At 39.8% G+C, this 15,176-nt stretch overlaps 2 protein-coding genes across 2 annotated transcripts in view; one reads left to right on the top strand and one right to left on the bottom strand.

The window, feature by feature from the left end:
* Positions 1–15,176, bottom strand: part of ZNF831 (zinc finger protein 831) — a 53,891-nt gene that overhangs the window by 36,523 nt on the left and 2,192 nt on the right. The window contains exon 2 of the mRNA XM_074888511.1: positions 9,198–9,331. The gene's annotated coding sequence lies outside the window, so the exon portion shown is untranslated. The remainder of the gene's footprint in view (positions 1–9,197; positions 9,332–15,176) is intronic.
* PRELID3B (PRELI domain containing 3B) lies at positions 8,669–14,775 on the top strand. The gene is made up of 6 exons (XM_074888515.1): positions 8,669–8,823; positions 9,723–9,891; positions 10,261–10,350; positions 10,948–11,018; positions 11,860–11,962; positions 12,641–14,775. Exons 1-6 carry the CDS (start codon positions 8,792–8,794, stop codon positions 12,758–12,760), a joined length of 585 nt encoding a protein of 194 aa, XP_074744616.1. The 5' UTR covers positions 8,669–8,791; the 3' UTR covers positions 12,761–14,775.

Here is a 15,176-nt window from a genome sequence, read left to right on the forward strand (position 1 = left end):
TAGTAGAATTGCGTATGTAGTGACAAGTATCTGCAAGGGAAAGAAAAGCTACTTCATCATAGATGAGGACTTCTGGAAATTGTCTAAAAGACTGTTCTCAAGTATGTGTGGCACGATGTATAGTGGAATACATAGACAACACGTGTAACCCAGCATCTTCCACTGATGGTGAGTGGTGTTTATTTTAGCTTAAGACAGTCCTTTGATGCAGGAATCAGATGCTTTTCAATAGAAAATAAAAGGCCAATGTTTCTTTAAAAACAATTATCAAACAATGCATTCAAGTTGACTGCTTCAGAATATTGTTAAAAAAAAGTATCACCTTGGTAGCACAGGCTCTTTCTTGACTGGATAGAGAAGATTCAGATATCCGTTCAAATGCAAATGTAAAATGGTTTTGCCTGCTTTTTAGCAGTGAATGAGGTCAGCCTTATGCTAAACAAAGTTGAATATGATTTTAGCTTTATGATTACAAAGAACAAAAAGATCATACAACAAAGAGAAAACCGCCGCATTTTTCAGCTATGATTACAAACCTAATCAAGGTGCTCTGAATGCTTTTTAGCATGGATAATGTAAGACCATCGACACTACTCATTCACTGAAATAATTTCAACTTTCTGCCTCATTAGATTTTCAGAAGGCTTTTTGAAGTACTGCAATGTTATTACTCAAAAGTTCCCTCTTCCTAGTAGCTACATACTTACCATATACACTTCTAAAGCTACATTTTTAAGACTATTTGCTAAAAATTACCCATCTGTTGATTTTTAGGAATTTATAATATTTTTCATAGCAGGTTCTTGACACCTAAATTTGCATGAATAAATATCTGTGAGTTCATTAAATGTAATTTTTACCCCTTCTAGGTTTCTTGATGCAAACTTACTGGCATGGACAGCAAAGTCCTGTGATTTGCATATGCAACTCTTTGTGTAGATAGCGAGCAGAGCAAATGTGTGTGTAAAAACTGAGCAAAGGAAGTGCATGTGACTTCTAAACTTTGCCTTTTCTGTGGGGCAGGTACCTATCCAAAATGCAGCCAATCATTGTAGATGATAAAAAGCTGACAGAGAGATCTGCAGCCTTGTGAGAGAAGGATGTGCTGCTGCTCTGTTCGTTTGCCATCACCCTTACAGAGGGATTCACTGACTCTCAGCAAAACATGACCAAACCACATTCACTATAATTGTCCAGTGTTGAAGTAATTTATGCAACCTGGTAAATAATGCTGATGAGGTAGTAATTTGACTGCTTTATTAAGTGGAAACACCAGTATGGAGACCTCAAACAAATCTCAGATGGTTTTCAAAAGATCATATGTTATTTTCGAGCTTAGAAATTATTTTGGGAGCCAGACTGTTTTAAATGTGTCTGAGAAGGAAATGAGCATAATTTTGAAACAGGAAATAGATTTGCAATAGTATTGTTAAGAAATTACATCCCTTTTTTTTTTTTTTTTTTTTTAGGTCCCTGTATCACCATGCTAGAGAACAACAGCACTTTTTCACTACAGCCTTTGTACAACAGTTGTGCATGCATATATATATATATATGAAAGATTTGAGCAGCAGGAAAATAATATATATTAAGAAACTCCAGGAAGAATCCCTTTATGCAATCAGTATTGGAAAACAAATTCTGAATATGCATTTAAATCTGTGGAAAAGAGTTAGTACCTTATTGGTTTTAGTCATAAGAAGGAAGTATATCTCCCCTTTTTTACGATACAGAAAATAGAATATGGCAGCTGAGAATGAATAATTCCCATTATACACTCTGCCTTTTGTGTCATCTGTTTTCTCCCAAAAGACAAGAAAAGCTGTCTGAGACAAACTTCTACATTGTGGTTTTCACTCAGTGCATTTCACTTCTGCAATAAGACACGTACATGAGCAATAGTACATAGAATCAAATTGTATGAGTCTGGGTTTGATATTGCCCCATGAGCAATTGACTTCTCTGTCCTTTATTTCCATTCCATAGGTTTACATGTGATTTAAATTCCTGGCATAAAAAAAGTGATTTGGAAACTTTCTGGCCAGACAACCAGATGTTCTGAATCTTTAGAGTCTCACAGGATTCCTGCTGCCTATATTTCACTTGTCCTTGTGATGAAGGCAAATGTTGAAGGTGAGCATACAAAGATGCTAGAAGATTGCTATTTATATACATGTTATCTGAAAACTTCTGGGGTTTTTCAGTCCTTTTGGGAAGGCACTGGCAGAAGCAATGGATTTTTGGATGTATGTTTATTATCATTGTAGGTTACCTATGTCAGAGATCAGATTGCCAATTACAGACCCTTTTATCCTTTCACTAGCAGAAGGTGAGTATAGATCAGTAGCATGTTGAAGGGGTAGCACTTTCCTGTGGTGTAAAATACCGTGGTCTGTCTTCTGGCTGAGGAGGCTGGATTCCCTCAATACAGCTAGTCTTGCTATTAAAGACTGAGGCAAAGAAGGCATTTTCAGAAATCATTTAAACTGGTCTAAGATCATGCTGTTGTCAGGACTGTTTGTGGCCATACATTCCTGTCTCCTCCATTTTTCTGCTGCTGAAGTCATGCAGGAGCAGCCAGTAACATCTGTAAACTGGTGCAGCAGTAAGTCAGGTCTTTTTTGTAGGTTTAAGTTTCTGACAAATTAACCAGGCTTAACTAGGACATAAAAGGGACCTTTATTATTATTTGGGGATGTTTCATTGCTTTTATGTTGAGTTTTCATTAACATTTTTGAAGAACTGAAAAAAAGGGCCTGAATGTATCTTTCCGGTTTCCAGCAAGGATTTTCTGTCTAGGTCACATTTTAACATGGAAGCAGGGGAACAATTTGTTTCTGCAGAAAAAGGTTCTCTGGATTTAAGGATGGGTAGCCCTTTGAGAGTGGTTGCTGTTGGGATGCAGAATCAGAGTAGGGATCTTGTCCTCTTTCATGTACCAATGCCGAGATGTGGATACTTCGAGGCGAGTTTGCTTGTGAGACGGTGAGTCCTTTCCCTCCAAGGGAGTAAGGAGCAACAGGTCTTCACGTGGAGAACCTCATGGAAATCTAGCCCCCTCTTGTGGTTTTTCCACACAGAAGGCATGATTCGATTCAACCTTATTTCTTAATAAAAATATATATATATACATGCATCTTTTCTCTGAAAGTTGATATGGTTACTGCTACTTCTGAGGGCATGATAGGTATTACTCTCAGGATACAAAATTATAATCTGTAAAAATTTTTATTTGCATTTCACATGCAACTTGACAGCCATTTTCACCAGAACATGGGGGATTAAGGGAAGGGGATATGTTGGCTATTTCTATAATCTGATTTTTCTTCAAATTGAGGGAGGAAGAGCCCTAAATACTAAAGGACAGAAAAAAAAAAACTCTCCTGGTTGACTGATAGAGACAAATACAGGCTTTGGTTGTCTTACACTGATCTGTTTTATTTTGGGTTGAACCAAACTGCATGATACTAAGAAATACCAAGCCAGTGTTTGTTAGTGGATGAAAACCAAATGCACTGAACTTAGAAAACTGTCTAGCTAAAACCAAGCTATGATTCCAGTAGGCATTCTGGGGGCTACACAGCACTGGCTTAATCAGCCTAACCACTTGTTCTTGCCACCTTTCTGTGATTTTTTCAGTTCCATTTATGGTTCACTGTGCAGAAAACAGAAATTAAGCTGCATTGTTCCCTTACAGCACTCATCCTGGCCATATGAACAGCTGTTCCAGAGCAACATGAGTAGCAGCTCAAGAATGGGAGTAACTGACCTCAGATGGCATCTGTTCCAGCCAGCTTAAACAGCTTTGACAGAAGTTGAGAAATCAGTTGTATAGAGTGCAGTCTGACAGTGCGGCTACCTTGAATGAGGCGAGTAGCTTTAAGACAGTATAGAGCTCAGTGGTCTTAAATGCTGTTTGCTAGATTCCTGTCCCTTCCCTCTGTCCTGGGTCAAGTGATGAGTCCAGACCTCAGCCATGACAAGGAATTTGGGACTACATCTGTTATGAAGAAGGTGAAGGGTTTTGGAGTGGGAGACCAGCTTGCTGAAGCAGTGGGAAGCAGCTGTTAGGACTCAACATCAGCAGTGGAACTGCTAATGCCATGCAGAGGAGAAAAAAACTGGTAAAGAATGCTGGTTATTTTGATAAAACCACATTTTAAGTATTGAAGAGGAAGTATTTTTATTCCATCTATGTTTCGCTGCAGAGAGAAAGCGATGCACTGAAGCACCTGAATGCTAATCCATGATATAGTTTGAACTCTGTCCTGACCTAGTGTCATGGTTTAACCCCAGACAGCAATTAAGCACCACACAGCTGCTTGCTAACTCCCCCCACCTCACCATGGGATGGGGGGGAGAATCAGAAAAAAAAAAAAGTAAAACTCATGGGTTGAGATAAAGACAGATTAATAGGACAGAAAAGAAAAGGAATATACAGAACAAGTGATGCACAATACAATTGCTCACCACCCGCTGACCGATGCCCAGCTGATCCCTGAGCCATAGTGCCCTCTGCCAAGCTCCCCACAGTTTATATACTGGGTGTGATGTCATATGGTATGGAATAGCATTTTGGCTCATTTGGGTCAGCTCTCCTTGCCGTGTCCCCTCCCAGCTTCTTGTGCACTCCCAGCCTCCACTGGCACGGCAGTATGAAAAGCTGAAAAGTCCTTGACTAGTATATACACTATTTAACAACAACTAAAATATCAGTGTATTATCAACATTATTCTCATCCTAAATCCAAAACACATCACTGTATCAGCTACCAGGAAGAAAATTAGCTTTATTCCAGCCAAAACCAAGACACCCAGTAAATGTATCATCATGTAAACTCATTTGCAACTAACACCATGTTTTCAGGATGTTTCATTGTGTAGTGGTGGCATTTCCCCATTAGTATTTCCTTTTGATACTAAACAGAAATGTGGAAGGATCAAAACTACTTGAACAAAACTCCTATTAAAGTATGAGCAAAACATAGAGGAGTTGGTACTATCTACATTGACATATTGTGGTGCTTGCTTTCTGAAGAGAAGGGTATTTGCTTATTAAAAGTACAATTTGAGGTGACCTTTTCATACAGAGATGTATAATAACTTGCAAGGCTTTACAGAGCTGATTCTGGAAGCACTGGAAAGAGCTTTGCTATCCAACAAAGCTTTTTTTAAGAAGTACATACAGGAAAATACAGCCAAGCACTAACAGCCTCCTAATACTGAATTGACTGCTGATGGTGAAAGAGTTTGTAGATGGGGGTAGTCATTAAGAATTGTATAATGAAAGTAATTGAAGAGGTATGTCTGGAAAAGAAAACATTGATAATGCCAGTTTTCTGCCAGTACAATTGCCAGACTGACAATGGGAGTGTGAACATGTTTTTCCAGCTCAAGAAAAGAGCAAGACCTTTGAATGGTTTCCATTAATATTGCATGTGAATACCAGTTATTTCACACACATCAAAACTTTTCATTTCAGATCAAGGGACTGGTGCAGTATTACTTTAGTGTTAGTTATATTTTGGAATATGAGAGCAGAAAAAAATACTCTACCAAATATATTTTTCTTAAGTGTATGAAATAGTAAACTTGCCTCAATTGTAATCTGAAAACTGTGAAGTGCTGTGGTACGTGAAGCAGGATAAGCAACCAGAGCTCATATCCTGCCTGTTGCAAGGAAGTGCAGCAGTTAAATATGGAACCTTCCACATTACTCTTCACTGTTTCAGTCATCTGCAATCTCGGCATAGTAAAATTTGGTTGTGGTGATCCATTATGAATGCCACTGACTTGTATTCATGTCATTCAGAAGTGCAGCTTGAATCACTGCCATTGTCACCAAACCCTTTGCAGTTTAGAATTTAGTGACATGTACTGCAGAGTGGTCTAGTTGATCTCTGGGATTAGGGCTTTGAACCAAGATGGTGTTTGCTTTTCTAAGTGTGACACAATACCTCTATTTTTCTTACAGAAAGCTAAAACCACGGTTGTCTAAGCCTGAGTGGGTTTGACAATCTGGGGTTTTGGTAGCCATTATGGAGTGCATGAATGATCTGGACCTAATGCTGGAGATAAAGTGAGTTTTGGTTTGTGATTTATTTCCTGACATTTATGCTTTTCAGTCCAAATGATGGATATTTCACAAGGCTGCTTAAAGGGGACAATTCACACCTTCGTGCTGGCAAACATGGGTCTGAAAATACAAAATCATAATGACTCATTCTGCAAATAAATTAACTGGAACCTCAGAGCACTTTCATACAGAATTCCGAGAGCAAATTCAAGTCTTTCTTAGTCATGCCAAGGAGATTGCCCTGCCAAAATCTATATGAAGCATATAACCACAAGGCCCATTTCATGCATCAGTTGCATTTAACAGAGTCATAAGCAAACATCTCCTGAGTGATACATATGGACTAAGGAACCTCACCATGGGTTTCCACAGATTTTTATAGTCTTTTGTAGATGTCCATTATGGTCCTTAATGATCATCTTGGTAGTACCTGGCACTGGACAGACAACTGAAATGTGTCGTCTTTGATTTCAATTATTAGATGGATTATAACAACATATAGGGGAAAAGATATCAAATTTTATAGTATTAAATTATTGGTCATAAAAATGGACACAATATTCTCAAGATGCAGCATCACCAATGTAAAGAAATCTAATGTTTCAGATGTGCAACTTTTTCTTCTGCGTTACAAATGAGCATTTTATTTTCCTAAAGTCTGGCTTTATTATATATAACTTTATTATTCCTTTTAAAAGTCGGGTTTATAAGTAATTCAGCCCTTGATATCACTCAAATACAGAAACTAACTTGAACAAAACTGTTAAAATAAATTGAAGCTTGTATGAGCGAGAACTGTTGAGATCCAGCTCCTAATCTTGGAGATGTCATTTTGTTTTGCTTCTAGTAGTTAACATTGGTTTTACAGAAAAAACTGAGAGGCTACAGATAGCCTAAGGGATAGGAGATGGGTATCTGCTGAATTGCCGATGTCTATTTAAGGGTCACCATCTTCCACAACTATGTGTTGCATTCTGAGACCTCTCCAAATGCTTAGCATTTTTAACATCCTTTGCAAAATTCTCCAGTTGCAAAAATCACTCGGTGAGTATTGAGACTACAATGGATTTAGAACTGACTTGTAGTCTTCCAGAAATAACCTTGCACACTGTAATAGACTACTAGCATGTTAACAGTGTTTAGGAATAGTCCTGTGAGGTAGAACAGTCAGGAAAAATAAGATCAAGACAGGTCTCTCCAGCAAAAATTTATTCTCTCGACAGCTATCACTTAAGTATTTGCTACTAACAGAATCTGGTAGTTTATCATTAAATAGTAGCTTCTCTGTATAATGGCTTCTGTATTTGATATTCAGTGCGAACAACAAGAATGCATGGGAATATTCATTGAATCTGAGTCTTTCCACAAACTGGCTAGGATTTCTGGCCCTGCAGAAAGATGCTTGGAATTTCACTGTGTGAAATAACCTGTTTCTGGGAAATTTCCCTCTCAATCTTTTCCAGTGGGGCCATTATGTGCAGTTGTGAATACATAACAGTCACTCACTGGTTGAGAGTTGTGTCCATGAAATGCTGTGCTGCTGTCTCCCTGTTTGAGAAAATTACAATTTCTATACAACTCAAGGCACTTTCAACATTGTCATCTTGAGAATTTTCTGAGAAAATGCTTGATTATGTGCCACAAAATGCATGGGGTTTTGTTTGTTGCTATAACTGATTTCTCACTGCTTTATTAACCTTGTAAATCACTTGTTTTATTTCAAGGATAAGTAAGAGAAACAGTTTAGGACAAGTTTGTTGAAACCCTTCCATTCTGGAACAGCCTGCCTCTTACAGAGGTGCTTCTTAACACAGAAAATAGTAAAGAGTCTGTTTTGTAACTGTTGGTTATAAAATAACTTCCAGGCAGTGTACTTACAAAACACGTTGGCTAAGGACACCAGAGTGCTGGCCTGGGTGGGGCACTGGTATGACTGCTCATGCATCGGTTAAATAACATTTCTACGTGTCCTGTCTGTCGATCCGGCACGAGCCCCTGGTCCGGCAGTGAGACTCGAAGGATCTCTGCGCCCTCTGGTGACCGACAACCGTGTCACGGCTGTCCCCGAAATCAGCCAAAGGCCTAATGGGGTAATAGGTGGTGTCCTCGGTCAGCGGGAGCGCTGGCCCGTGTTACCCAAGGCAGGAAGAGAAGGGCTCCTCAGAGCCTGAGTTAGTATAAAACGCGCGTTAATTCCAACTTTAACCGATTAAGCCTTCTGATTTATGAATGAGCGTCTTATAACACACCGGAGTAACTTGAAAGATTTTCAACTGTAACTAAATCTCCGTTGACGGAAGCTACTTGGTTGCACTTTTTATCCACACCCCAACTCACGGTGGGGAAAGAACTCGGGAAACGTGGCAGCTGTCGCCTTAACGCCACGGCAGGACAAGAAGAGTCACGTCAGCAGGAGAGACCGGGACCAGGACCTCCCGGTCTGGCGCAGCGAACGCGTCCGCGCCGGCAGCAGGCGCGTGGCCGAGGGTCCTCTGCGTGACTTTCACGCGGTACGTGACCCCTGACGTCAGCGCGGCGCCGCGCGGCGATTGGAGCCGCGCGCTCCGCGCCCTACAGCCCGGCGGCGGCTTGCTCCTCACTGCGCAGGTGCAGCGGCTGCCGGCGGCAGGGCCGGGCCCCGCGGGTACCGGAGCGCCGGGGGGCGAGGAGAGCGCGGCGGCGCCTCTAGCTCCGTGCCCGCCCCGTGCCCGCCGCCATGAAGATCTGGACCTCGGAGCACGTTTTCGAGTAAGTGTAGCGCGGGGACGGCGTGAGGGGACAAGCAGGGCTGGCCTGGGGGACTGAGGGAATCCGCCCGGGGGCTTTCTGCCCCCCGGGCCGGCCGGGCGCCGCGGCCCTGCTCCGACCGCCGCGGCTCGCTCGCCTCCATTGACCTTGCCTCTGCGCGTCCTTGCCGCCCCGGGGTCACTGACCGCGGGGAGCCGCTCGCCGCGGTGGGCAGAGCACCGAGCCGGCTGCCGGCTCTGAGGCCGCTCTGCTGGGGGGCGCAGCCCGGTTACCGGCACAGTGTGCGGGGGGCTGCCCTCAGCGGGGGCTTCTGAGGAGGCGCAGCCGGTGAGACCGTGGAGGCCGTGGTTTTAAAACCGAAGCAGGAGGCGTACCTGGGTAGCGCGGGTCCGGCTGCTGTGTCGGCCCTGCTGAGGGATCTCCGTGCTACCCTCGCCTTCTAGGTGTCGGGCTGGCCAAAGCGGTATGAGGCGCTTCGTGTTGTCGGGGCTCAAGTGCTCCAAAACACCTATGTCGAAAAATAATCCAAAGGAAATGCTTGTTAGGGGAAAGTAACAACTTAATAGTATTGCTGAAACCTGAAAAAAGCGACAGCCTTTCAGCATTATGTCACAGGGAAAACATTCTTATCAAATTATAAACCAGAAGGTAATTGAACTCAGGAGTCCTGACTAATCAGGTGTATTGCATGCTTAACTTGTGTGTACCACTGTCCAATCCACAAAACAGATGTTTTCCTCTAGGGAAGGGTGTTTGTAGGGTTGAGAATGGGAAACTGGACTGCTTTTAAAATAGAAATTGATTGATGTGTTGTGTTTACACATCAATCTATGTGTTTAATAGAAATCCTATTAAAAAATGAAGGTGTACAACTTTGTGTCTTGATTCTGTTTTGGCAGTCACCCCTGGGAAACGGTAACGACGGCTGCCATGCAGAAATACCCAAATCCCATGAACCCCAGCGTGGTCGGAGTCGATGTCCTGGACAGACACGTAGACCCCAGTGGGAAGTTGCACAGCCACAGACTCCTCAGTACAGAATGGGGAATACCCTCCATTGTGAAATCAGTACGTATGGTGTTGCAGAGCTTGAAAAGGATGCTGGAGGGAGCGGAAGCTTGTGAACAAGATGTTGTAATAGATGTGTATCATTTCATAACTCTCATGCTTTAAAAATATAAGCATTTACGTATCAGGAAAGCTCAATAGCAGTACATACAGCAACTAACTGATAGCCAGAAATTGCCTGGATCTTAGATTGCTTCCATTTTGAAAATGAGATCTACTTCAACAGAACAGTTTTATTTTAAGCTAAGCCCTAATTCTGTTGTCTTGGTGTCTGTTCAATACAATAACCACTACTTATTAATTTAAAGGCACTAAAATATTGCAATTGGTTAGCATAATTAATGCCATATGTCTTTGCCTGTCTTCTAGCTCATTGGCACGTGCAGAACAAAGACATACATTCAGGAGCACTCTGTTGTTGACCCAGTGAAAAAAACAATGGAGCTTAAATCCAGTAATGTAAGTAGCTGTGTAAGTGCAATTGAAATAGGTTACAGATTATAAATTGTAAATTTGAAAAGGAAAATCATCTTGAAAATGACTTGAAAATTGCATTAGAACAATACGAGTTAAAGGTTTAAGTAATGTGTTTATAGTTGGCTGGTTCTGTTTTTCAGAAGGGAGCTACTAGGTTTTTGGAACTTGTCAGGGCCAAAGCATCTGAACATACTGATGAGCAGGACAGGAGTAGTTTTGGGAGCAGGAGGGGTGTTAAGAAAAAAATTTTGAAAGCCATTTGGTGTACACTGTCACCATTTCCTAATCATGTAACATTCTGTCCTTTGTACTACTCCCATCTGTCTGATCCCACTGTTGAAATGTTCTTAGAAATGTGGTAGTGTATATTGGCAAATGACCCAAAAAACTTAAGGAAAGAGAACTGGATCAGCAAATGCTGAACTTGGAGATTTCTCTATCTTGTTCTACAACCGTAATACTTGCAGGAAAAGTATAATGTTTAAATCAGATACAAACATTAGTTTTGAATCTGCAGTTTTATTTACTACATTCCTTTAATATTTTTATCAAGGGGTAATCTTGTCTTGTATTCTACAGATTTCATTTACAAACCTAGTGTCAGTAGATGAGAGGCTTGTCTATAAACCACACCCTCACGAACCAGACAAGTAAGTACCTCTTTGTTCTGAGATTGCCCTGTAGTAGTACACTTTGGCTTTGAAAATTTCCATGGTTTCTCTTAACAAAAGATGAGATTGACATCACTTCTGTTACAGTAACTCGTCTACAAAAGAATTAAATGGACTGTCATTTTGCCTAGTGACACTGCTTCTGTAGAGCACTACTGGGAAATTTAGTGTCATGCTATGATCAATGCAGATCAGCTTTTCAGGGAGTTGTCCTGTGTCCTGTCTGTAACCAAGTTTGTATAGATCTTCAGTTATCAGCTCCTTATTTCTTCATCAGCCTGAGCACAGAACTTGGACTAGAAGGCACATTTATCTGCCTTTGGTCTGTAATTTTGGAGGTTTGGGTTTTGGTGTTTGGTTTTTTTAAGGCACGTTTAGAACTTACTGAGTCTATACTGCTGGGACTAGTGATAATTCTGAAGGATCTTTCTCAGGATTCTAACATAAGAGGTTTTTTTCTCCCATGACAGTCAGAAATGTTAAATCCCTATTGTTGAAGGGGATGTCTTAATGCTGTTTTACCAGTATACCTTCACTCCAAATCTGCTGTTTCCACTCTTAACTTCCTGTTGCTAAAGATGGAAATAGTTGCGTGCCACAAAGGAACACTTGGACTTGGTGGGGACTCTTGGTTTTTATTTTATGAGTAGAAGTGTAAAGAAGTTAAGCACTGTTCAAGTGGGTTGTATTTATGGGGTAAGAAGTTCTGTGTTATACAGTGAAGCTGATGAGGGAATGTACTTGCTGGGGAGGAGCAAGTTTCGTTCAGCAGTGCATTCTTTTTAAACTACTTTAAATAATTTCCTGTTCTGTGTTTCAGAACCATTTTGACACAAGAAGCAATAATATCTGTAAAAGGTGTCAGCCTCAGCAGTTACCTAGAAGGGCTAATGGCAAACACAATTTCTTCTAATGCTAATAAAGTAAGTATGATCCTTGTGTAAAATGTGTGACCACTGGCTAAATGACAAAGGGAATAAAAATCTCTATTTTATTTTTGGCTTTGTCAGCAACCTTAGGAAGGGTCTGCATAGCTCTACTGCCTTCACTGTAGAGACTAAATGCTCAGCTTGCTGAACTTCCTCTTTTTTTCCCTTGTATGAAAGGAGATAATAAATTATTATTGGCAAAGCTCTCTGAATCTTCACTGAAAAAACATCTTCACTCACTTAAGTCTGGCACTGTTACTCTTTTACTGCCCTCTTGATGCCATCTATTAGTTTTTGCTATTGAAAAAGGATATACATCCAGACAGATCTGAAGTCGTTATGTGGGAGTAATGAAGTGGTGTTTTAGTTGAGTCTATCCTCTGGGAATCTAAAGTTGCCTTGAATTCAGCCTCAAGAATGATAAAGCAATCTGGATGAAAAGCCTATTGTGGTTCATAATGTGAGCACTGCTGACAAAAGCAATTTTTTCATGAAATGTAAGGCAATACATGTTCCTGCAGTGTTCTGGTTATTGAAGTAAAAAATATCACAGAGGCATTTATTTCTTCCTTTTTCAACTATAGTGTCTGTAGCAATTTTCATAAGACAGGATTTAACCTATTTACTTATTTACTAAGATTTCTACACTAATAAACTTTTCTTTAACTGTAGGGCCGTGAAGCATTGGAGTGGGTAATTAATAGACTGAATGCTGAAATTGAAGAGTTCGCAGCTTCAGCAAGAGGAAGCATGAGGAGTTCAATGGCAGCAGCAGCATTTGTAGAGAAATGATAGTCAAACACCTGTATAACTAACAAGGTTTCACAATGTGAAGCTTCTCTCCACACCTAAATACATGTATCCTTTGTTATTTAAAGGCATACCTGTGTATTAGGCATGTTTCAAATTTAATTTGGAGAAAAGCTGAATTTGTACTAATGAGGCTGATGCGCAAAGCCTAGTTAATATATTGGTTCAGCTGGACCGAATTTCGGTTACAGATGAGGAAATAATTTTCAAGTATAGTTCCTGTATTTACATGAACACTAACTTACAATGTTTTCAGATATGAAATAGCCTTATTTAGTGATGAGGCTGCATGTGGTAGAGGAGATTGGCATGTAAGGTTAACTCTATGGAATTTTTGTTTTTGTGTGACTTACGGACTACCTCTTTTGGGACCAAGCCCAAAATTAAGGAGAATGGTTTGTTCCAGCATTGTTCTGTTTGTTCATTTTTGATAGTTGTGTGATACAACTTTGTTTAACAGAAATTTATTACTTGATGCTTGACATACAAAAGAATGTACAAAATATTTTTTGATAAGCTTTTTAACTTGTTTGAATGGTTGAGCTAACATGGTACTCAAATTCTTTTTCAGTCAGTATAGGTAAAACATACAAAGTGTCTCTTATCTACTAAGACCTAAATTCTGATCCTAAATGTGACATTAATGAGCTGGGCATGCAGTAACTTAAAATAAAATTTTATCCTAAACTTCTATAATAAGTATTTCCATTTCTAAAAGCCCATTAAATAAAGGGGTACAATAAGCATAGAGCCTTAAAATCTTGCAAGCTGCTAGGGCATCTAATAGTAGTTGTTCACTGCAAAATTTCAAAGAACCACTTAAAGGACTAAAAAAACCTTTGTGAAGTTGGCTAAAGATATATCTAAATATAAGAAGAAGTAATATCAAAGAACGCTAATGATATACTCATTAACTTGATTGTGCTCCAAAAATAACCTATTAAATCAACTGAATATTGTGTTGTCCTTTAAACAGTATTCTAAGTTCCAGAAGTTCCTTTACCTTTTGAATTAATTTGCTCACAATACGAGGCTCTTTATATTACAAGGCTCTTGTGTTTGTTTCTTGGTACTGTCACCAGTCATTAGCTGTGGGAACATAAAGGTCAGACCTTGACATCCTTCCTTACATAGTATACCAGTCTGCTGGTAGTCCTGTTGACTTCAGCAGGGGCCTTCTGTCCCATGAGGCTCCTTCAGTGTGAAGGAAGAATGGAAAGACACAGCCCTGAATTAGCTGATGCTTTTATTTTGGTGCCAGAGGCTTTTCCTGGAATTTTGATTCTAAGCTTACAAGTAATTTCAAGACTCTCTCTTAGCCTTTAAGAACTGTAATGTCATCTGTCTAAGCATATTTTATGTTGCATGCCATTTCTGTTCTATCAGAATTGCCTATTGAATAGTGTCTGCTATATAAAGAAACTGAGCTTATTTTAAGTGGTAAACACATGGGAACACATTCTTCTCTAAGATTTGTGTAGGGGAAAGAAAACAGGTGTATAATATATATATAACTTCTAAAAATTTAACTATTCTAAATATTTTTCTAAAAATAAATCGTTTGAGACTACCTTACTAAATTGAAATCATTGAGGTTTTTCATGCTTTTACAGGAGATTATTACAACTGAGATAGGATTTCAACTTGAAAAGTGTATGTGAAACTTTGCAAAACTGTACCATTATTTCTGATAAAAATGCAATGCTTGAAACTCATTTTAAATGTTGGTTTAGCCATTAGCATCAGTTGGTATTTTAAAGTCAATTTTTTCTTTTCCTAATTTTTCTGCACTAAGGACTGCATAGTATGAACTCACAGTTTGCCCTTGCACTGAAAAAAACTTACTGTTTAATTTTTGCAAGCATTCAACAACTTCTTGAGAGATCATTATTTTCTTTCTTCCATTTTATTTATATTCCTGTGTTCTTATTCTGTCAGAGAGCCTGGCTTTCTGTATGTGGCGCTTTTTAAATAAAATTTTATCTGAGTTCTAGCTAGTTCATGAAACTTTATGATCTGTTTGTTTTTTATAACTACTGGGTGAGTAATCTCAAATGAGGGGGATGAAGGTGCAGAAATACTCTGGAATTAGTAGCTTTTTATTGAAATGCATATCTAAAATGCACACTTACAGCTGCTGTGGTCTTTTTTGCTTCTTAATAACTGTTTTTCTGCAAATCTGACATGTTAACTAGCAACCAGATTTCACAGTCTGCTAGATCCTGTGGAAGGATTTTCAGTTTGCTTGGACTGAGATTTGTCTGCTCCCATTTACCTGTTAAGGAATGTGTTTCTGCCCGTGGAATCTAATGCTCACTATTGTTAAGAGCAGAAGAGAACAAAATGTTTGGGTCTGTATAGTCATGTAACAGCTTGTCTGTTTACTCCCAGTTCTCAC

The sequence above is a fragment of the Strix uralensis genome, chromosome 18 (genome assembly GCF_047716275.1).
Source record: "Strix uralensis isolate ZFMK-TIS-50842 chromosome 18, bStrUra1, whole genome shotgun sequence".
NCBI classification, from domain to species: Eukaryota; Metazoa; Chordata; class Aves; order Strigiformes; family Strigidae; genus Strix; species Strix uralensis.